The following is a 23,518-nucleotide window of genomic DNA, read 5'->3' as shown; positions in this document are numbered from 1 at the left end:
AAGAAATATTCGGACCTTCGTCAAATTACATTGTTCGCCACCGTGCCGGCAACACGTGTCCGCGAAAGCCGCCAGAGGCGCAAAGAGGTGCAAAGCGACCTGTTCCAGTTGGTTCCCGGTTTTCCCACTTGGTGCCGTCCGTTTTGCTGGAGTCGCGAATACTTAATTTCACCTCAAGCCCAGACGCAGCTGACACTACAAGCTGATGGTACCAATCAGACAGCGTCAAAAGCGCACCGTTATGGTGTTTGTCATGCTGCTGTATGTGTTCTATCATTGCCGACCCAATCATAAACAGAAAAGGCCCAGTGCAATGTGCTTTTGACGCTGTTTAATCGGTCCTGTTAGTTCTTAGCGCTGGCAGAGTCTGGACTTAAGCTGAAACAAAGTGCAGTTAATGCCCCAGACTGCTTTCACGGCTTTTTAGAGCACAGCTCTTAGGCGCCCGTTCCTGGGTTGGTCGGCGTTGGCGTTGCATTATGGGACGTTTCGCTGCTAAATATAGCAGAAATATTTCCTCACTAAATTTAGCGGGAAAACTGAATTAATGTTGACGTCACCCCCACTAAATTTAGCGGGCAAATTTTCCTCCTAAATTTTGCGGGAAAAGTGACGTCACGACTTCGTGTCACGTCACCCATGAATAATTTCAGTGGCGGGAGGAAAGGAGGAGGGAGGAGTGAAGGAGCAGGAGAAGACGAGGGCAAGAGGAGAAGGGGCATACCCTCCCCTCCTCCTCCTCAAGTGCTGTGCTCTAGTTTCGCATTACAGAGATTTGTAACGTCCCATTTTTTTTTAAAACAAATCTGGAACGTCTATAAATACACCAGGTATGTAGCCCCGCTCAGCTCGGCAGTTTAAAAGTGTTTCTGAGCGTGCAATGTCCTTTTGTTACGAGCGAGCAAGTCTCTACCCGATTCTGAAAAGGCTCATCAAGATTGGCTATGCTCAACACTCGGAAGCAAAAGTATACCTACCATAGTACGGTATAAACTCATCACAGACCTCGATAGTCACGACTGCTTTGTTCTTCCCAGGTTTTATGGTGCAAGTGCTCCGATGGCCATACTGCGCAAAATTAAGTAAACTGATAGTGATGAAGATTTTGGACTGTGGTAAAAGGAGTACACAGAACGTAGACACTCTCACTACAGACTTTGAGCTGGATTATGCCTCGAGTCTGCTGTACACAGTGAGACTGACATAATGTGAATGAATATTAGAAAAGAACTGTACTATAAAAACTACTCAACTTTGAAAGGTAGTGATTTTTTATTCAGCTCTACCGATGATCGTCACCATCTGTGCTTTCGTTCTACAAGGCGTGCTAGGTGTCGAGCGTGATGACACCAGTTCGCAAAATGCCGCGTAATGTCCAAAATAATGACTGCTGTCAAGGGCCCATTATAACGGAATGGCAAACCACTTACAAACCCCCTAATATAGTCCATTATATCCGAATGTATGTTGGAACAGAATCTGTAATACGCAAATTTGGCTCAATGGCATAGATAGGACGACCAACCGAAATTCACAGATTGTTATGTCATAGTAGCCGAATGTCTGCTGTAATGAGGTCATACTCTACACACATTGCAAGTGAAGATAAAGACCTGCCAGTGTTGTCCAAATATTTTAATAAATTCTTCCAATCTTTCCACACAGTGTGCCGTCCCCAGAATGATAAAAATACAACCACTTAAATAGTACCTTTAGAAAAAATATGATTGGGAACTGAAAAAAACATGACGCGAGTATGAGCAAAGAAATAATACACGATGCCATTCTCGCTATGGCAGTGCCTATAATGATCATGGTTACCCAGTCAAAATGTATGAGTTATCAACAAGAGCCTCATGCCGTACAATAAGTTTGGGTGTCATAAATTGCCAGGCTCGCTCTAAAGTCGACCGCAACAATAGACCTTGGGCAGATTTGCCCGCCATCTGTCGGAGCTGCTAAAACGCAAAGGTGAACTTTGCTTTACGCTGCATCATTATTGTGGCGCGACTCTCACATTTTGCGAAACATTTTCAACATGTAGGCGAAAGCATAAAAGCGGGCTCTTGACTGCTAAACTGGACGTCTTGGCGAGTTTGACAGTCGCGCTTGCACGCTTTCCAACAGATCGGCTTTGTGCTGAGGGAGAAGCTTCTGTATTTGTAGCCAATACTGCAAGCGCCCACTTTTATGAGCACTGATCATATTCTATTGCGAGTGTGCATGAAATTGAAATGCCCGCTGAGCTAGATGACCGAGCTACCAGGAGGAGCACATTAAAACGTTGCAGACATTTAATAATGCATTTTTCTTAAGAGGCCTAAAAGTATAGATGTGCAAGTACTGAATTTATTTATTGATATAATTATTATTCTAAAAGGAAAGTGTTGCGGCTTTCCGTAGAATAATGTTTTTTGTTTTTAAATACATTGTATTCCGCATACTTGCACCGCGGGGACACGCCGGTCATTTCATTTTATGCATGTGTGTCTCGCGTACACTTGTGTGCCTATGCTAGTGTAACAAACTTGCGCCTAATATTCGTACGTTATCCGCAAGCGGCTGACACCATCAACATACTCCAAAGAATCAAAAGAACAAGCGACGAACGCTATGCGGGGAGAGTGGGGTTCGTACTGCGGCGGGGTTGGTGGAGAACCCTCACAAGTGGCGCCGAGCCTCTGATATGTGTGGCCGCCGAGAGATGGCACTAGTCATGAATAAGGTCTCCTGACGCCTGCACGCAGCAATCTCAAACTTTGCTCGAAGGGGTATTTTAGTGGTGGATACTACCTCATAAAATTACGAGGCATAGCTCCCTTTCTGCGAAAACTGAGACCAACAAGCTTGCCACGGTCAACGTCGGACGACGACGCAGATGACCGTGTTAGCGGTGATTGTGCTTGTGGCGCCATCTCCCTATGGGCGCGGCGAGCGGACGACCAAGTCGTCTGCCGTCCACCGAGTGCGTCGTCTGCCCGTTACACCTGTCGGTAGATGACGTTGCAATCGGCGTCGTCCTCCGCCGTAGACTGTGGCAAGTTTGTCTCATTTTTCGTAGAAAGGGAGCTACGCCTTGAAATTCCACGAGGTAAAATCGCCATTGAAATGGGTCTTCCGTGAAAATTTGGGATCCCTAGGTGCAGGCCTCGATTTCTCCGGTCGATATTAAAGCTAACTTGGTGATTTATGTTACCCTCCCGTTGTACAATGTCAGTGGTTGTAAAACCCTTTCCCCTCCGCTCAAGGAATGAGGGGACGGTATGCCCGCTATGAACCAAATGTTTCTTCACGACGCCTTTTCGCCTTCGCTTTCGCTGTCGCTGAGCTGAAGCTGTATCTTGCACTTCCTGCGAGGCAGCGCCTTCCGCACCGACCTGGGCGGCTCGAAGACGTTCTCCTTGGCTTGTTCCGTGTCGCTCTCTTCGGACCAGTTGGCCACCTTGGTACGCCGCGTGAACCTGGAGGTGCTTTTTGCGGATTTGGAAGGTGGCTTCTTTCCTCGGGGCGCTGGAAACAAAAAAAAAGAATGAACCGCACCTTCAAAATTTTTTTTTTCGAAATTTCGGGGATCGGAGAAAATTTAACAATTAATCCGAATAATTAACGTTTCAACCAGGGGACTTGAGTTCAATAAGAGCGACACGCTGTTCAAAGTATTTGAGTTTTCCAAAATTTGCAAATAATGTCTCCAGAATTCTCCAATTACTGGCACCAGGCTTCACCGCTTTGCATCGACATGCACGCGTCCAGCTTCGCTCCTTGTGTCGCAAGCTAGAGGAGACGCCTGACCTGTCGGAGCCCCTCGGTTGGCTCAGTAGTGTAGGAATCAAGGATGTGCGAATATTGAAATTTTCATATACGAATAAAAAACAAACATTAAAAAAATACCTTTAAACATTGAATATGTTTCAAATATGCGTGTACCATTGAAAAATAACAAAGGAAAATATGCAGATACTTTATTATTTTCGAAACGGAAAATGACGTCAACAAATTCAAATAAATGAAACTATCTCTCTACCATAATATCCCGAGTCATCGCCCACCACCCTGCCGCCTGAAGTTCATAAAAAAAGTGGGGTGGGCCATGTCTCGGTGGGTGAACACAAAAAGTAAAAAAACAAAAACAAAAAGAAAAACACTTTTTCTTTTGTACGTATTTAGCACAGGTGCCACAAGAGATACATTAAACTCAAGACTCCAATTAGTTTCATTGTTTTATGCAAGAAATGCTCATGAAACAATGTTTTACTACCGCAAAGTCTGTTGCTCACATACGCGCATGAGCACTGCCGATCGGCATACAGCCCAAACGTTTGTTCCGTGAAAGCACATTTCTAACACCGCTACATTCTCTTCGTTAGGTAGAAACGAAACAGAAAGACAAGTTAACAAGGAAATAGAAAACCAAACAGGCGTAACAAGTGAGTGGACGAAAGAAGCGACAAAGAGCAATATGCACGCGAAGCGCAAGAGCCGGGGGAAGTGAAGCGTCCCAAACGCGCGCGCAGTCGCAACGAGAAAGCGCGTGATCTGTACCGAGGGTTCCCAAAATTCTCTGCCGTCGTGGCGCTGTACGTTTTGCAGAGGGTCTATTCCCCTCTCCTTGTGCCAACAGGGGAGACAAAAAGGGTTTTCCCTTCTTTGCACGTGCGGCAACAACAACCCACGTCGAAATCTCTGCAAAGTATCGCCCGTAAAGCTATCGCTTTAAAAAGGTGGCCAATCCCAGAGGCAGTGCAATACCTTCAGGATTGCCGGTGGTTGGCACAAGTTTCTCACGAAGTATGTATGTCTGCTCGATCACCTTTTGGCAGACTTATACGTCTACAGTAACTACTCAGTTACTGTAGTTTAACTACTTTTCTGATTAGTTTAGTAACTTTCAATTACATTTTTATTTTGCTCTTCGTCAATTAGTTTATTGATTGGCTCAACACGTGGCATGTACACTCGATGGCAACTACTGGAAAGGAGTTAGCACGGCCTTTCAAAACGTGCGACAGGGTGTCAAGTTGCTATCTGCAGGACGCAGAGCGGATGCCCCGCAAAGCTTTCCCGCCAAATAGCACCTCAACTCACGGCGATGTGACGCAACGTGCTGGAAAGGCACTCGCAAGGGGACACATGGCTTGGGAGGGTCAACTTTTGAACCAATGTCTCAAATGGATTCAAACTTTCAGGGTGAATTGAACCCCATTAGGATTGATGACATCTAAAGTTTCAGTCTTATAGGCCAATTCTACAACATACTATGCTTAACAAGCTCCAGAAAAAAGTTACTTTAATAGGAAATGTATTTAAGAAAAATAATAATTGCAATCCACAAAATGTTTGGTTTAATGGGAAGTAGAATACCCATGGTGCAAGTTAAGGTAAAAATTAATTGTAGAAAATGCAATTCTAGAGAAAAACAATAACACCCAGAAAGAGCAAACGATTTTAACAAATTTCTGAGTTTTAAAATATTCAGTTTTTGTCATGAGGAATTTAGCTTTTTCAGATTATGTGTACCTTAACTTGTTCCTCAGGAAATTTCAGTCAAGGACACCACTGAATGAAATCCTTACACTTTCAAAATGTCTAATCATACATTTCATGCCCAAAAGTGAAACAGAGAAAAATGCATTTGAAGTTTCAACTTTAGGTTTCTTTCTTTTCTGTGAGTTCAAGGTGGGCAAAATTCACCTGGCACATTGTTAGCACCTTCCTCTTTGAGACTTCCCTGTTCACCTGGCAATAGCTACCAGTTTGTGTTGTTCCTGGCCATTGATAGTTGAGGGTGAGATGTTCTGGCTAGGTTAAATGAGTACATATGAAGAAGCGCTAAATAAAAAACGCAAAAAACTTGCTCCCTGCTGACTCGGAGGGCTGCCGACATGTCGAAAATAATTTATTCCGAGATAAATCCTGCATGTTTATAAATGAAAGTTTCTGAAACCATTCTTTAAAAGTTAATAAGCATAAACATGACATTTTTGAAAAAAACATTTTTTCTGAGAATTTTGAATTCCGAGGCTATGTCCCCCCTTAATAATCTAAATGGTCTGGGTTCTATTCCCACCTGGCGCAAACACTTTCTTACTGTGATGGCCCCTTAGCCCTTACGTCTTCATTGGACCAGTCATACGCCTCTCTTTCGCCACGTCATCATGCTCCCAGCCATACCCACCGCGGAGAGCCGGGGCAAGTGATAAGAGAGACGTGTCTGATTGATCCTGCGGGCCCGTAGCTCCCACTGTAGTCTCAGCTTAAGGGTGATTGGAGTGTGAAGACACACTCCTTAATTAAGGGATTAACCTATTGAAAGACAGTCACGACGTCTGAAGGTTTCGCTTCTGCGTGCCCTCATGTTTTGGTCTTTTTAAAATTTTTGTTCGATGTCATATAAAATTAAAGAGGTTTTTATTTTTAGACATACATTAGGGATGCATGATGTTTATTTGAGGTTTTGCTCTCTATATCAACTTGATTTTGCAGACACTGTGTTCGGTCGTTTAGACTTTTTTATGTCGAAATTGGGGGAATTTTAAAGGTTTATGGAATGATTTTCGAAGCGCGGATAACTTTTACACTCTGAGTTTTGTGAGAAGTGGTTAACGCAAAGCAGTCACTCTGCTCTCCCTTGCGGGTACCGGCTTGTTTCCTCTGGTTTCCCCCATTTCCCCACATCCACCCAAATCATTCTCAGTCTCAAACATTGCTTCTCTGGAAGGAGTCCTCAGTTCATGCTTTCTCACGTTTTCCCCACGGGAAGACAGAAACAAACCAAGAATTGAAAGACGTTTACAAATCCCTGTAATGCGAAATTAGAGTGCAGCTCTTGAGGAGGAGGGGAGGGTGTGCCCCTTCTCCTCCTCTTCCTCCGTACCCTCCCTCCTCCTGCATACCCTCCCATCCTCCTCCATTGTACCCTCCCCTCCTTCTCCTCCATACCATCTCCTCCTCCCACAGTTTCCCCACTAAATTTAGCTGGAAAATTGGTGCCAGGTGACCTCAACACAAATTGTGTTGAGGTCACCTCGACGCGATCCTAAAGAACAACCATTTTCGGTTAAAACAGAATTTTCGAGAATGGATTCGGCTTACTTTTATCGGTTTTTATCGGTTTAAACCGAAAACTCCGAACCCTAGTTATGTACAAGTCTGATTTTAGGTGCCTGTCTGACAGGGGTATACTGTGGTGCATGATTACAGTGGTCCGCTAGCAAAGGTACACCACTGCAACCATGTTTTACACTTGCAAACCTTTTTTAAGGTGCCTTCGGCATTCTTTTTGCCGTCACTACATTCTCCACAGTCCGCGAGATGGGTATAAAAAAAGGAGGGTGATGGAACAGTGTGAGTTTTGGGGGCTTTTGCATTCTTTTAATGTGAAGCATTCTTTGGCTTGGTGTTTAGCATTTCATGGAAGCCCGTTGTTCCCTCAGATTGGCGAATTGCTCGGGTTGTACCCGTTTTTAAAAAAGGAGACCGTACAATGTTAACAAATTATCGCCCAATTTCACTCACCAGCTCTTCGTGTAAACTACTGGAACATATAATTTCTAATTACATCAATGATTTCCTCGATAAACATGAAATAATCTCGCCTTTTCAGCATGGGTTCCGAAAGGGACTTTCTACTACTACTCAGCTCATTTCAACTATTCATTCTTTTGCTTCTATAGTAGATAGGCCTGGTCAAGTCGACGTCATCTTCCTTGATTTTAGCAAAGCCTTCGACAGAGTTCCTCATTCCGGTCTTATATACAAACTAAATGAGATTGGCCTTCCCAGCACAGTTGTTCAATGGATTTCATCTTATCTTCAAATGCGAAAACAATTCGTCGATGTAGTCGGTCACCATTCTGATCCTCTTCCTGTAATTTCGGGTGTTCCGCAAGGGAGTGTCCTTGGCCCTCTTCTTTTTTCAATTTTTATTAATGACCTCACTTTTTGTATAGATAAAAGCGTGAGTATTCGTTTATTTGCGGACGACTGTCTATTGTTCAAGGATATTAACTCTACTAGGGACCAAGTTGTTCTGAACGAAAGTCTTAATGCAGTTTCTAGCTGGTGCGATCATTGGGAGATGAAGCTTAACCAAGAAAAGTCCTTGTACATGCGCATCACTAACAAAAAGTCCTCTTATCAGTATGAATACTTTATTGGTGATAACTACATCTCTCGGACGATGAGCTTTAAATATCTTGGTATAACAATTTCTACCAACTTATCTTGGTCCTCACACCCGTCGAAAACTAGGTATGATAAGGCACAAGCTTAAGCACGTGCCTTCTCATGTGAAACTTTTAGCCTATAACACATTGATAAGAATGAAGTTAGAATACGCCTGTACAGTCTGGGATCCATTCACAAAAAAAGATATCAAGATACTGGAAGATGTTAAAAAGCAAGCAGCTCTTTTTATATTTAATCGCTACCACCCGCATGACTCACCTGCTGCCTTAATTCAAAGTAACAACATCATCTCTCTTGAATCACGAAGGAAGCTAGCTAGACTAAAATTTCTTTATCAACTCTGGTTTAAAAAACTCCGGCTTGAATCGTCGTCCTTTCTTCACCCATCATCGACTAGGCGCACAAGGCATGACCATCCGCATAAAATAACTCCAGTATTCGCTCGAACAAATGCATTTAAGAGGGGGCGCACCTCAGAGCCCCATACAGAATACATGAGGTTTTTCACCAAATTAAAAAAATTCTCACGTAATAAAGGCTGCGCGGATCTTCTTGAAAATTTCGGCTTTAAAGACATTGAGTCATTATCGAGACACTAAGCGCAACAAATGTTTCATCATAAATTTAATTATATTCTTTAAAAAATCATGAAAATGGTCAAAATTGGCTAATTCGGCACTCTTGCGTTCGGAGCGAATTTACAAAATTATATAAATTCAAACATAAGAGGTATTGCGCTTAGTGTCTTCTAAATTTATTACGGAATCGAATAATATTCAAATTATTCATGTAAGTCGATTTGTTCCGTAACTACAGCAAATATAAAGAACCAAGGTGTCGGTGCTTGTTTTCGTCGTTTTTAAGGTACCTCTCTCTCCCGTGCGGCGGCGCTCGCTGTCCACGAAATGCGAAATCGTCCGTTCGGAGATCGGCCGGATCGGCACTGTGCGAGGTGTTCTTCCGCGGCCGTATTCTGCGCCCGTATCCTGTTTCATTCTGCACGCCGAGGCGTCAGTGTGCGTGTCTTGCCTTCCTGGTTCTCGCTGGGTAGGTCTCCGTGTTTTCGCAAGTGGCAAATTCACCTTGGAGCTATGGGTCGAAGACAACCGTCCTGTGGCAAGCGGACCGCGAGGTGTTCCACAACCTCGCGGTCCGTCAACGCGTTGTGCTTGTTTCTACTTTTTTTTTTCTTTTAAAAACGGGCTTTTTTTTTTACGCAAAGTTTTATTTTATTGTTATCCTTCACACAAACGTCCTTCGGCCTTGGGGTCGTGGAAATCGGGGATGAAGCGTGCACTGAGTAGATCGTTGTTTGCCTCCCTTTTTATTTTTCCCGGACGTCCTGTGACCTCCGTACGGTTCGTGGTCACCGCAATCTAACGCGGGGAAAAACGGGTCGCCTGCTCTGTAGTCAGGGTATTCCTAGGGGAGGGTGATAACTCGCTGTTCTTCTGGAAATTCACATATCACCCAAAAAGGTGACATGGGTAATGATTACGGTATGTTTTTTCCGGTGTTTATTTTTGAGCGAAAATCGGTGCATGTTTTTCGGTGCTTATTTTTTAATCACCAGTGTATTATGGGTTGAACGTCTTGTGATGACGCTAAAAAGCGTTGATAACCAAAGAAAAATGCGATTGGACAAGAACATTTCAAATTTCCAATTCTATTCACATATCCATTACGCTCTTCTCGTGGGAGCATCTATCCTGACGAAAAATGCCTTTGTCATTGAGCTGTGAACGCATACTCAGTGTACAATCTTTCGGCCTAGAGAGGTATTGCGCACGCTCGAACGCGCTTTACAGCCCAGTAGACGAAGTTGGTGGCACCCAGAAGGCGAGTTTTTGAATGGTCTGTAGTATGCAAAAGAAACAAATAACAATCAACGCATATCAGCTCTTCAAGCGAAGAGGCGCGTTTCTAAGGTCAATGGTTCCGGACGGCACTAATGTTGTTGGCGTTGTCGTAAGGTGACGTCAGTTCATACGAACTGACGTCATCTTACGTGATCACGTGACACAAACACGTCATTTTACATGATCTCGTTACACGAAATGACGTGATCTTACGTGATCACGCTGCACGAAATGACGCCATCTTACGTGACCACGTAACACGTCATCTTGTAAGTCAACCTCTCCCCACAGCAGCGCGCTCTGCGCTTTCCGGGCCCGTGCAGTGCTGTAGTTGAAAGCAAGCTCCCTATGGCAAGCGAAAGCTTCTGAAGTCTCCCATTGAGAATACTCGCAAGCGACCGTCTGTGGAAGCTTCGCACGTTGAGGTTTTTGTTGAGATCGAGCCATCGTGTTCCATTAACTATAGTTGAAGTTATCGTTCAATAAAGCCCTAAAAAATATGAATGTAGTTGGTGTAGACATCAAGATCTAATCAAAAATGCGGTTTGACGTCGTTTAATTAACGTGTATATACAAGTGTAGAAAAAAATGAGTTATTTGTGCATAGATGTTTAAAAAAGTGTTTATTATTCGACACAAGACTTTGGGAGAAGGATGCGTTCAGATTTTTCTTCATGAGCGCAAATATACCTGACGCAATAAATAGTGACGATTTCATCGTCCCAGTGGTGAGCAGGTGATTTCTTGCTCGAAACAATGATGCCATTTCATAAACCAAGTTCTGTGACATATGCTTTTCCAATGCCTGGTCACTATTTTGTAAACCTTTCAGTCCAAACGAGTATACTTCTGTTTGTTTTTGTTAGCTTAGGAGGGGGTCACGGAGCCTATCTTTTTGTCTTCCTCTAGGACAGACGTACAGAGTTATACCGCAACACGCATCTGTGGAGCACACAGAGCTATCGCTCTCCTGTTGGCGGTACAGTAGCAGACGACACAACGCAGCTCCGTAGTCTATCGAGGGCACGGCTAGCCGCGGCCCGTAGCGCGACCGTTCAGACCAGGGAAATGGTTTTGAAGAACCGAGAAATGGTATCTTGTGTACAATAATCACATGTCGTTAGTATACTAGTATTCTACTTGCTAAGCCAAATAAATATCTGCAGCTTGTGAGAATATGTTTGCGTGACGATTTACCGTTCACACTCCTGACGGATGTTAGCGAATCCTTCATGTTCGTGGCTCGCAGTTATCGGTACCCCCTCGGAGTGACTTCACCATATATATTTTTTTCTTGCTTGCAGGACATCATAAAAATCACGAACACACGAGAAAAAAAAATCTTATGAGTACGCGTGATTTTGAGCTTCGCAGCTCTAAAGATGCCCAGTAAATGTCGTCCAGCTTGGGAAGAAACTAATCCTTTTTGTTGGAGTTTGACTATCGTATGCTGGCAGCTCGTTTCCGGTCTGTTTTGTCTATACTCCGTTTCACCGTAATTTGGCAACCCTCAGTCAGAGCTGCTGTGAGGGAATCACAGTCGCGGAGCAAAGCACGTGACAGCTACTTTTAGGCAGTGTTGTACACGTTCCTCAAAAATAGGAACGGAAGCTCGTTCCTCGTTCCTCCTGATTTTTGGAACGTGTTCCCGTTACAAGTTCCATACGTGAAGAAGGAACTCGTTCCCGTTACAGTTAAAAAAATGGAACGTATCGTTACATATACGTTACATTTGTATTTTGCTGATTACCATACTTAGTTATATCTAGAAAATATTTTATTTTTATTTTTTTAATCTATTCCGTCAAATGGAAACATAAGAATTTGAAGGCCGTGATGGAAGAGCACCAAGAGAAGAAAACAGGCGAAAGCAGGGTTTGATTTGTTGATATACACCTTTAAAAATCTATGCTTTTACCCATATTTATGTTTGTGGTGGGGGACTCGGACGAGCCAAATGTACTGTCACCCTATACATTGCACGAGCGTTTTGCAACAACCTCACACGTTTCAATATAACAAAGTCCCTTGTTCGAACTTAACAACCATTGATCCTCAATGTTGTCCGCAAGACGAGCGAGTGATGAAGAGGGTAGGGCTTTTGGAAGGTCAGTATTGAAAACTACAACTCCTTTTCATGAAGGCTGGATTCGTTGTTCAGTTTGAAGGTGGGGACAGGCAGAGAATTAATAAAGGTAAATTTTTGTGTAACTTTTAAGTGACCACTGCTTGGGATACAGGGGTATGTTCGATGCCTGGTTATTTGTACTTTTGATGTATCTGTTGTTCTCTTTGTGGAAGTTCAGTGATAGCAGTAGTCGGCCTTAGATTTCTGGGTGTGTGAGGATTCGTGGAAGCAAAGAAATTAGCTGAGTATAAAACGACCCTCTTTCTGTGTCTTTTCCTTCGACTAAAAGTTTTGCTTTTTGTAGCGCAGTCTCGCGGGCACTGAAAATAGAATCGATATCCCCTAGCTCTCCTGCACCCAACTGTTACCAAGCAGGGACCACACAAGACGAACCCGAAGGTAACTAAGCAAAAAGTTAACGAGATCCTGCTCTTCGTAAAAATATTGTTTTTATACTTCCAGAATTTCCTTCTTAGAAATCAAATTAAAATAACCCCACTGGACGAAAAAAAAAGGAACGCCGTTCCTTCTCTCCGTTCCAGTAAAAATGTAACGCGTTCCCATTCCAGTTCCAGCGATGCAAAATGGAACGGCGGCGTTCCTTCGTTCCTCTTAAAAGGAACGCGTTCCAGGAACGCCGTTCCGTACAACACTGCTTTTAGGAGCTGTACTATGGCACCTGCAGCGCGCCTCCGACTGGTGTGTTTAGCGTCTTATGCTGGCCATACATCAAAAGTGGTCCCGAAGTGCAACAAATGACGTCACAGAAGACGGAGTGTCACGCTGTTGTATCTCGCGATCCTGGCAATTCATCGTAGAAATGCTGGCGAAAACCACGAGGGAACATGAGTGTCGCTGTCGTCATGGCGTCCCAACGAAAAGCAATTATACAATTTCGATGTTTTTGTAATTCGGTAATTTAAATTACTGTATACAATTTTTAAGAAAGTAAAGACATCATAACCAAATAGGAACTTCCGTGCTAAAACATGCAGTGCGAAGTGAAGACAACTACTATCTTTTTTTTTTCTTGATGTCCACAAAAAAAAAGGCTATGCAGCATCGATCCTACCGGTTTTTTTTTTTTGGTTTTTTTTTTTTTCGCACATTATGTGATGTCCTCTAACACGAAAGTACCGACGTAAAAGCGCTGTAGAGACAATATAAAAACAAAAATTTAAGTGAATCGAGCTTTGTAGTGGAACGGAAAAAAATAAATAATTAACGACTTTTTACGGTAAACACTTCACCTCTAAGTAGAACTTCAAAAAAGTGACGGTTACGCGCTTTCATGCCCATTTCGACAAAGTTGGTAGAACGATGTATTGCACCTTGTGAATAGACATGTGGAGCAGCATGTTTATGTTAGAGGCATTGTGTGTAATCGCTGCGCAGTACCTGCCAAAAGAAGATATTATTTGGGCACAGTCTCAACCGTTTCCGTCTGTGTGTGCTACGAATACAGCAACTCTTTTCGTAGAAGAAGTGATGAGGAAATGGCGTGCCCTTGATGATACGATTGTGATTATGAAATAAAATTTTTAATCAGCCAATAATTGCGACCTGTTCGGTCGCCTGGAACCCCGACAACAACTATCGTTCTCTGGAAAGTTCATTCTAATATTTACACGTTTTGTGGAGTTCATCGAGCGAATAAGAATGTTCCAACAATGAGCTAAACCTACACGAGTTCCCGAATCCAACTCGGCGCTTTTGAATTTTAGCGCCGTAGATAGTTCTGCGAACAGAGTATACTTCTGTGCAAATATTCGTCTAACAGTTTTGCAATGTTGGAAAGCATCGGAATGATTCAGAATCACTGCGGAGTTGATACTCGGGAAGATAAGACGGGCACTTGGGAGAAACGGACCGTGGCATTTGAGACAGGGGCACAACCGGGGGACAAACGTGCTACAATCGCATACCCTTCCAAGGTCATCGCTTGGGCGACCGCGCGCGCGCCCAAGAAACCTTTCTTTTCTTCTTTTTAGGGATGGTGGTGGGGGGGGGGGAGGGGAGGGGAGGGGAGGGGAGGGGAGGGGAGGGGAGGGGATTGGTGTAGGCGCTGATTGTCTTCCTCCTTTGTGGCTTTTGACAGACGCACAACGAGACTGGCAGAACAAGCGCATGATTCATTTCTTTCGATGGAGGCGTTCTGTCTGTGTATGCGAACATGATTTTTTTCACCTTTTAGTAGTTAGTTGTTCTTGCCTTGACTCGGGTCCCAGTGGGTGCGTTGTCGTTGTATGCCCACTATTTTTTTTTTTTTTCAGGGACGAACCAGTTTAAATCGGGAAAATATAATTAACACTGTAGCAAAGTAAATCTATCATATCGATCGGAAATACGATTTAGCACATTCCATCTGAACACATATTGTGCACAGCGAATGCAATAGCGAGTCAGCGTGCAAAACGCCGCCACACTGAGCTACCATAACATGTCAGCGATTTTTGCATAGCACCGAGCACGGAAAAGAGAAAACAGTTATTCATTCACATAAACGAAGCAAATTTATTTAAAGCCCGGACACTCCGTACGTCCAATCTAGCTAAGGTTATCAATAGACTCGACCATGTCATTTGTCGAAACGGATAAAAGACGTTGGCAAAAATGATTAGACTGAATAAGTGAATCTAACGCACGTATTTTACCAACCGACGGTCGCGCGCCTTCAATACTCTTTCCAATTGTCATTGCGCGCCTTGGACACACTTTGGGGAGCAATGCATATTTACATCGCCGCCCGAGGTCTCCATTGAACGTGTAGTGCTGACCCAAATAAAATGCTAACCTGACTCTCAATCGCTCACCGCAAAGGACGATTTCGAACAGGCGGTACTGTAGGTCACTTGAGATAAAAAAAGAAAAACAAGCTATAGAAACGAGCGTCGTAAAAAAGGGGACCGGCATTTTTATTCCTACCTCCGAACAGAAACGAGCGCCACCCACTGCATCACACAGCGCAGAGGCCGGACTCGGCCACCGCACGTACATACCAATCGCGCGCGAGGGAAGGAGAAACTTCCTCCGCCGGGAGAACACGGCACATTTCGGGATCTATTTCACGCAGCGGATAACGCGGGCCTTTTCACACCTCGATACTGGCGCCATCTAGAAGTTGCGCGTTCAACCACGTTTCGAGCCGCGTGCCATCTGGTGGCTGAAACGGACGAATAAATAGAGGTACCGCGCCCTCTTAAATACTCCTTCTTTCCCAGAACCATAACAGAATGGAACAACCTACCTCATCACATATTTATATCTGACAATGTTTTGGAGTCGATTGAGCGTTTGTTTGATGTGTAACTCTTTGCATTGTGTTTTATTTTCCTGTTCCCCACTACCGCCACCCCTCCCAACTTTGTTGTGAGCTATTACATGTGCTTTATTACAATTTTTGCATTATTTTCCCCTGTTCCCCTCTCCCATTTTACGGATTACCTGGTGTTGCGTTTTTTTTTTACTCCACTTTTGTAACCCCCAATCCTGCTTGGGCCGCAATTGGCCTGCAGTATTCCTAAATAAATAAAAATTTAAAAAAAGTGAAGTCTGGATAAAAGCGTGGCCGTGAGGTTATAATTAAACGAACTACACCTACTTGACATAACACAAATAACAATTTAATCAAACATTTCGTCTCCCCAGTGGGAGACATCACCAGCTAAGCCAAGAGGCAGCAATACAATAACAAGCATTGCTGCCTCTTGGATTCACTGTGACGTCTCCCGCATAGGAGACCAAACGTCCGATTAAATTGTTCCGATTAAAGTGTTATTTGTGTCATGTCAAGTCGGTGTAGCTTGCTTAATCCTGATGAGTTCTGGCTTCTGGAACATTTTTGCATGAAGGTTATAGTTACTGCCATTTATCAAATACAATACAAGGCTTTGCATTCATTGCCTGGAGAAATAATTTAAATGTTTTGTCAGGGAATATGTTTTCTTGCTTCCGTTCTCGATCATGAATGCTCGGAAGCGGTGCAAAGCTTTGAAACACGGAAAACGTGGCACTGTTTTAGCGAACTGACAATGATGACTTGGAAATCAGTAAATGCTCAGTGGCAGAAAAACCCCGGAAATAACTACAAACCAAGCCTGGGATCATATAGTTTTTAACAAATCTACTTTCATTATGGCCTACCTTACAAAGCCAAACGTTGGAAATTGAACATTGTCCCCCTTTTCTCGTACTTCAGCAAAAGACGATGCAACACATTATTCCTCCTTAAAAGAAGATTTCATTAACGCATGAAAACTTCCTAATTTTTAGACCATAAGTACAACAAAGTAACCTCGAAAGTAATTCACTATTTTTTTACAGTAGTTAGTAATTTACTCAATTACTTTAGAATTGAGGAATTTCTAGTCAACTCAATTACATTTGATGCCGATACTCGGTAACTTAACAAAACTTATTTTAAGTAACATGTACATGTCTGCCTAAAATTATCCTTGTGCGAAATGTGTTAACGCACAAAATATTACCTGTAGCATGCTCCCCAAACTCCCATTTTTTACATTATTTACAAAAAAAACTCGAAGCACACCTAAGCATTTCTTATCAGTTGTGAATGCGAAAGCATGCAAGCTGCTCGTCCGCTTCCTTCGTCGTCTGCTTCTCCACTCCCTTTGTCATCTGCTGCATACTAGCGCGCGCGCGCTTCGGGATCTTGGAGGCCATGGCGCAGCGGCCAATGGGAGCCCCGTCGACGCGCGCCAGCCAATGGAATTGAAGGCGAATCGCTCCTACTGGGATCACGGCGGAAACTAGGAGCCGTTTTTGCGCTTCAAACAGATGACGTCAGCTCGCTCCATGAGACAGTTAAAGGGATGGTGAACCGTAATTTGGATTTAAAAAAAACAATGCTGGAGATGTAGGCGGGACGCTACAATCCCTACAACACTACTAGTAAGGCGATATCTCAAGTGGACGGCCGCATTTTTGGAAAAAGAAGTCGAAATTGAACCAGGCCGGCGAGGCGCGTGACGTCAAGATACCTAGTTTCCTCCTCTCTTCGCTTCGCTCCCTCAAGGCCGTGAGGCGGAGAAGACGCAAGGCCGTTCCCTCTCCTTCTCGGAGAAACATGATGTCAACATTCCTGCCAAATGCGCCACTTTTTTTAAAAAATACGGTCACCCGTTCGAGATATCGCTGTATGAGTGATGTTTTGGAGATTGTAGCATCCCGTTGCACGCTTTTGCCGCGTGTTTTCGGGAATCCAGATTTCGGTTCAGCATCCCTTTAATGTTTTCGCATTAAAAATAATTAAGCAAGGACTGGTCACTGCTGTCCATCGGTCACCCGTGCTAGTCTGGCGTTCTCTCTTTTGTAGACAGTGCCACGAATCGCATGGTGTTCAAACCGGGCTTCTTTTCTTCTTGAAGAGCGCGCTGTAGCTCGGAGGCTAGAACCCTATGTGATGAATGCATCCCCCAAATTTACATAAACTTTTCGGGAAAAAAATTGCGTCATGCCAATAGATACGGCATGATGCAATGAATCCCAGTCTACACTGTCTATAAACCAAGCCCGTGCGTCCACTTTCCTGTGAAGAGTGCGAATAGCTAGTTACAGTGATTGACAGGACAGGTTACAGTGATTACAGGAGAGCAATGACGCCCTCACGCGAAAATGCATCCGTACAAATTGCAGTTTTCTCGACCCGGTTACTAGCTGCGTTCCTTACATAGAACGCGATGATCGGCTGCACATACGAAAAGTAGACGAGCACAAAGGGAAAGATCACCGTGAATGCCAAAGAGAAGTCGGCGGAGTGCTCTTACTTGCGCAGGAAGTCTTTGCCCTTTGCCTCGTCTTGCCCCCTTGCCCCGAGGATCCCTTCTGCGTCCTCTTCACCAGCTCTTCCTCGTCGACGCCCTTGTCCCGCAGATTCTCGATCGAGTCTTCCAGCTCCTGCAGCAGTGTCTGTACCGAGACAAGCCACCGGCAGTGTTGAGGCCTTCAATCCCAGTCGCCACTTGTGACGATAACAAAGATAACCCTAAGGCCCCATTCACAACACACTACCGTTCGCCATCATCCGCTTACGCTGGGCTATGACTGGGCCGTCACCGGGACAGCCATGCTACGTACGAAGCATGGCAATCAATTCATGCGGCTGCTTCGCACGCGACGCACGAAGCACGGGCATCCCAATGACTTGCATTGCAGTTGTAGCTCAATGTAACTTGAGAAAATGCAAGCAAACGCTCCTCTGCGAATGGGTCCTAAGCATACGTAACGTAACAAAATGACACATAATGCAACGGTGCTCTTTGAATAAACCTTAATAGTAAAAGTAGGCAAGGGTCTAATCCTAAAATTTACTTGGTCTCACTCAAGAGTGAAGGTTTTGTACATTGGCATCAGATAACCTAACGGCAATTGGCATCATGCTCCACTTCTGTTGTCACGGGATAGAACTAGCAAGAGTGAACTACAGTAAAACCTCGTTATAACAAAGTTGAAGGAGCGGTCATAATTATTTTGTTATAACCATTAGTTTGTTATAGCCAATGTCCATTTCTTCCCACTATAGCAAGCAAGGGGAATTATGATTGCTTTGTTATCCATTAGTTTGTTATATCCCATTTTGTTATAACGAGGTTTTACTGTAGTACTTGAGCGAGATTTCGAACACATTCGAGCAGGTAGAAACTTGACATCTGAAAATAGTTTAGTAGCAATTAGGCTCGAAGATCTTTGGATATGGTAAAACTCGGCAAACGTTGGCCCTTTCTGCCACAGATGGCAAAGTTAGAAAAAAATGAAACATTAGCAAATAGTCCTTTCCAGCATTTACATATCTTGTGGGCTTCAACCTCCCTCCCACAAAATTGGTGCCATAGTTTTAAAATCACAAAAAAATTAAATATGAAAATTTAGCAATACAGACACGATGGTACATGACTGCAAGCAGAATTAGCTTACATTTCCACAGTGGGGCTGACACACAGGGATATTTTGAAATCATCTTTAACCTGGCTACAAATATGTCATTGAAACTTCGACCTAAAAATGAATCGAATGCAGAGCAAATTATGTTTCGACAGTGTGAGGTTGGTTGGCCATAGTACAGAATCTCAATGATACAAATCTCGAGGGATTGCGGAGAACATTCGTAACATCCAAATCATGTGTCGTCACTGACGTTGATCGAGCTCATTATGTGCCGCAGCACGTCGAGGGCATGCAATGTTTCAGCAGTCGTCGGCGGTATCTCATCATTATAGTTATGTCGCCGTCATCGTCTCTGCTACTTGACTCTCCTTGCAGTGCCGTCACTTCATCAATGATTTCCTCGACAGTCCTTAATCCGAAAGTTGCGAGGTTGCCGTCCGCGGTAATGAAATCAAAGGCCAATTCCCAACATGTTGAATTGAGTAGCAACCCCCAGACATGATGCATTGAGTCGCAACTCACGCTGTGCAGATGAGGGATGTCCGTCCGAAAGTCGGTTGAAGGTAATCGCACGAAGTTCAACGGACGTGCATGTGCAAACAAAGACAGTTCTGCGAATGCTTGCTCGTTGGCGATCGCTTGATCAACGCTGATTCCGAATGTCATTTCTCATGTTCACTCGAGTGACTGAGTTACTAAAACCCGTTTTTCTCCGAAAGATGAAAATAAATCAGTAACCCTGGAGTAGGTGAATGCGAGTTACTCCAACAAGTCAAATTCGAATCCCGTGACAATACAGATAGTGCAGCAACGCTGGACGTGGGCATGTTTTTAAACTTTGGAATGCAGCCACGGTTATTGGGATTGCACGGCGTGTACATAGAAAAAACCGAGAAACAAATTACACGAAAACGCCTGCTACGGTTGAGGGAGCAAAGTGATGCCACCCTAAATGACGTGTAAACGCTGTGGATCATCATTCTTTCATTGTGGATCATCATTAGTATGATCCACCACAACTTGAAAAAGTATTCGGACTATCCCGAATCGTAATACATTAGTCTTAAGGGACTTTGGCAGGAAATTTTAAAGTCTTATCATCCTGAAATTCGGATGAACCGTGATCATATCATTGAGATTCTACTGTATATGGTTCATGCTGTAGGTGAGGAAGTTAGCCAGTGTAGTACAACTGATGCCTGGAGTCCTCAACATGCATCACGCAGTAGTGGTGCATAATCGCACACTGGTACGATGTTCATCCAGGCTAAGATGGGCAAGGAGTGGCTCATTTCAGTCCTACATTAAAAGAATGTCTAGCAAGACCTAACATCCTTGGGTCTTAAATTTCGAATCATGCACTATTTTGCAGAAGTCTGTAAAATTCAGGAGAGAATAATATGACACCATGGTTTATGTGCTGGGGGAAAAAAACAATGCAAGGTTTAATGTAAGCCTCAAATTGAAGAAGGGAGATTATCCACCTGGCCAAATTCAAGGTACTGCAGTAAGTGTAGCGCTTGTGACAAGGTCAAAATGTGTGCTGAATCTCTAAACTTTGCTGATTGTCAGCAAAGTTTAGGGACCTGAATTTCAAGATGAGCAAAGGTGTGGCCGACTCCTTCACATCTTTTTGCAATAACGACGTCCTGGCAGTCCAGATAGCAAATCAACTCTGTTCACCCACCTTTACGTCCGCCTTGAGAGTCTGTAACTTCTTAGCACCTAGAAGCACACAAGACATGGTTTACTGCAGTCCCTTTCCACAACTATAACAAAAAAAGAGTTTATTGACTCAAGAAGAGCTCCGAGATACAGCCAAACCCATTTACAACAAACCCGGGCATAGCAAAATACAGCGTGTACAAACTAACGTGTGTTTCACGCTTCTTTTACTGAAGCAGTCTAAAGCAGGGTCGAAGACATAACAAAAAGTTATGTTGTATTAGAGGAGACATATGTAAGACTGAAAAAAAAAAAACATTTAATGAGGTAAACTTGAGCCTAAAGAGAAAGGTACATTGCACCTTGCGTCCGCGACAAAAGGGCGACCGACTCAAAGCAGCGCATCACCGCTGCTTTTATACATGTGGCAAGCCCAGGAATGTCCCGAACCAGACTGCACAATCTCGGCTGGGTTGAAACTTTCCGAAAGAGCAACTATTGCGAAAAGAGCTGAACCGGGCCAAATGGGGTTCCAACACCCTTCTTGCCGCATGTGTTGCTGCCCCCCACTCTGCACGCAGCCAATATCACCTCTATCGATTACATAAACACGGTATATGCGGTGCAATCTACCTTACTATAAGTCGATTGTACCTTTCCAATTTGGGTGTCTGCCCGTGTAAATGATAGCAGCGGTAAATGTTGGTCGACAAAGAAACTGAACTTGGGAATGTTACGATCGGGGTCTATGAAGTGCGCTTCAATCTCAAACGTGTGTGCATCGCAAAATTTTGGTGTTGTCCTCCCGCTTCAATGGCAAATTCGTGATTTATTAAGGTGAAGGGCTAGCTATGAGTTCAGTGCAAGGTTCATCCGCCAGAACTTGGTCGCTTTTGACACACCGAGTGCTACGCGCTCGTCGACGTCACTCGGGCGGATTTGCCGGAGCCACTCGGCACAACACAACACCAATGTTTTTATCTTTTTCTTTACGCTTATCACGACAACATTAGATACGAAATAAATGCTCATTTACGCAAGTTATCCCCATGTCTGGCTCGTTTTCAAATACACCAAGGGACAGCTAACCAAGCACAACACCTGCCACGAATCATGGCTTTGACCACATCGATGGTGGTCAAAAAGCGGTTTCTCTTCCCACGATGCCTCACTTCAAGCTGGGAGAATAAGCCAGCTGGTGCAAACTTTCGTTTGTGTCCGAGAACACAAAACTGTCTTAGTAGATTCTTATAAGTATCAATGCGGTCTGGCCCACTTATTGTAGCCCTGAAACGATACTTAACAAACACATAAAACATTTTCCGAAGTAGACTTCTTTTAACTTGAAAATGTGTTTGGCTTATCAGAAGTTCAGCTTAACACAAGTATGGTAACTAAAATATCTTACTAGATGTGTCTAAATTAGAGTTAGTCTAGAAACTTACAATAAAGGCCCAGTTGAAAATAAATATTTATTTCGCTTCTTATAACGAAAAGAAACATAGCACTGTTTCACACAGCTGAGTCCCATTCACAGGCAAGTCTGTGCTTGCTTGCTGGATCCAAGCAAGAATGGTGCACATCCTCTTTCGTTTTAGCGCGAAGCTGCTGCCATTGAAAGCGTCCAGGATTCTTTTCCCACCTTCGACAATACCTGATATCATGCCGAACTTGCGTGCAATTGGTCTTTGACAGCGTAGCCCCCTTTATATCCCCTAAAATTTCAACTTCCTTTACGAGCGGGAAGGACTGAAAAGCTCGACATCATTGAGCTGGTTGATAGCGCAATCTCTCGTCACAGCAAGTACAAACAAAGAGCCAGCAACCAAAACCCAAAACTGCTCACAAGTCGAAAAAAAAAATGTGGTCGAAACCCCCCCCTTTTCCCCCCCTCAACAATTGAAACCCAGAACTGCTCGAAACCTCCCGAACAGAAGATGCCACCGAAACCACGCAGGGACCTTGAGGGCTCGAGGGATTGGGGAGATTTTTCATGCTCTCTGCCTACTCTCTTCTACTCTCTTCCACTCTCTCCCTCTCTCTCTCTCTCTCTCTCAGTTCCTTTGCTCCACCACCTCATGCATTTTGTTGTTGTTGTTTGCACGCAGCAGCTCCTTGCACCTCTGCTTTGTCTTGCACGTTTATGACTTTTTTTTCTCAGCATGACCGCTCAAGCTTCCGTCATGCATTCCCCCTCCCCCGTATTTAGGTCTTCGCCTGCTGTGGGCTGTCGCTGCTGCCGCACGAGTTAACCAAAATGTGCGACCGATGCTCGTATTAAGCAAATATTTTCTGTGTTCCGTTTTTGGGAAACTAACCAAACATTCACCCATTGTTCGGCACGTCCGAGAATTCGGCTAAAGCGAGTTTGTCTCAATGTGTGTCTACCGTAATCAAAAACTGGAGAATTGTCTGCAAAAGCAAATTACGGTTGAAAAAGGGGCTTCCCTTAGATAGTCTACACCCGGTACATAGTGTGCACCTGGCACCTAGTCTAAACGTAGAGAATTACCGTACACAGTACATCTTTTCAAATGCCTGTTTTATTAGCTCACAAAGAAGCTCGTATTACACATACGTCGTCATTAACATACTCCGTCATTTGCAAAATTGGCTACATCTAATCATAATGAGAAATCTAGAAAAAAAAAAAATTCTTGTATAGTCAGCACCTGTGGATAGTCCACACTTCGGTCACATTTCTACCTTTAAATACGTATACTAGTTTGTGGCCCCTAGTCCGGAAACTACGGCACTGGGAAAATGGCGAATCTGG

At 43.9% G+C, this 23,518-nt stretch overlaps 1 protein-coding gene across 1 annotated transcript in view; it reads right to left on the bottom strand.

Moving 5' to 3' along the window:
- Positions 1-1,620: 1,620 nt before the first annotated feature.
- The window catches only part of LOC8034613 (condensin complex subunit 1), a 182,994-nt gene continuing 161,096 nt past the window's right edge, over positions 1,621-23,518 (bottom strand). The window contains exons 31-33 of the mRNA XM_042290992.1: positions 20,765-20,802; positions 17,961-18,102; positions 1,621-3,510 (exon numbers count right to left, since the gene is read on the bottom strand). Of these exons, the coding sequence (XP_042146926.1) occupies positions 3,290-3,510; positions 17,961-18,102; positions 20,765-20,802 (401 nt within the window). The 3' untranslated portion in view covers positions 1,621-3,289. The remainder of the gene's footprint in view (positions 3,511-17,960; positions 18,103-20,764; positions 20,803-23,518) is intronic.

Source organism: Ixodes scapularis, unplaced genomic scaffold (genome assembly GCF_016920785.2).
Source record: "Ixodes scapularis isolate PalLabHiFi unplaced genomic scaffold, ASM1692078v2 PGA_scaffold1__304_contigs__length_218370807, whole genome shotgun sequence".
NCBI classification, from domain to species: Eukaryota; Metazoa; Arthropoda; class Arachnida; order Ixodida; family Ixodidae; genus Ixodes; species Ixodes scapularis.
Note: the sequence above shows the minus strand (reverse complement) of the source record. Positions and strands in the feature narration are given on the sequence as shown.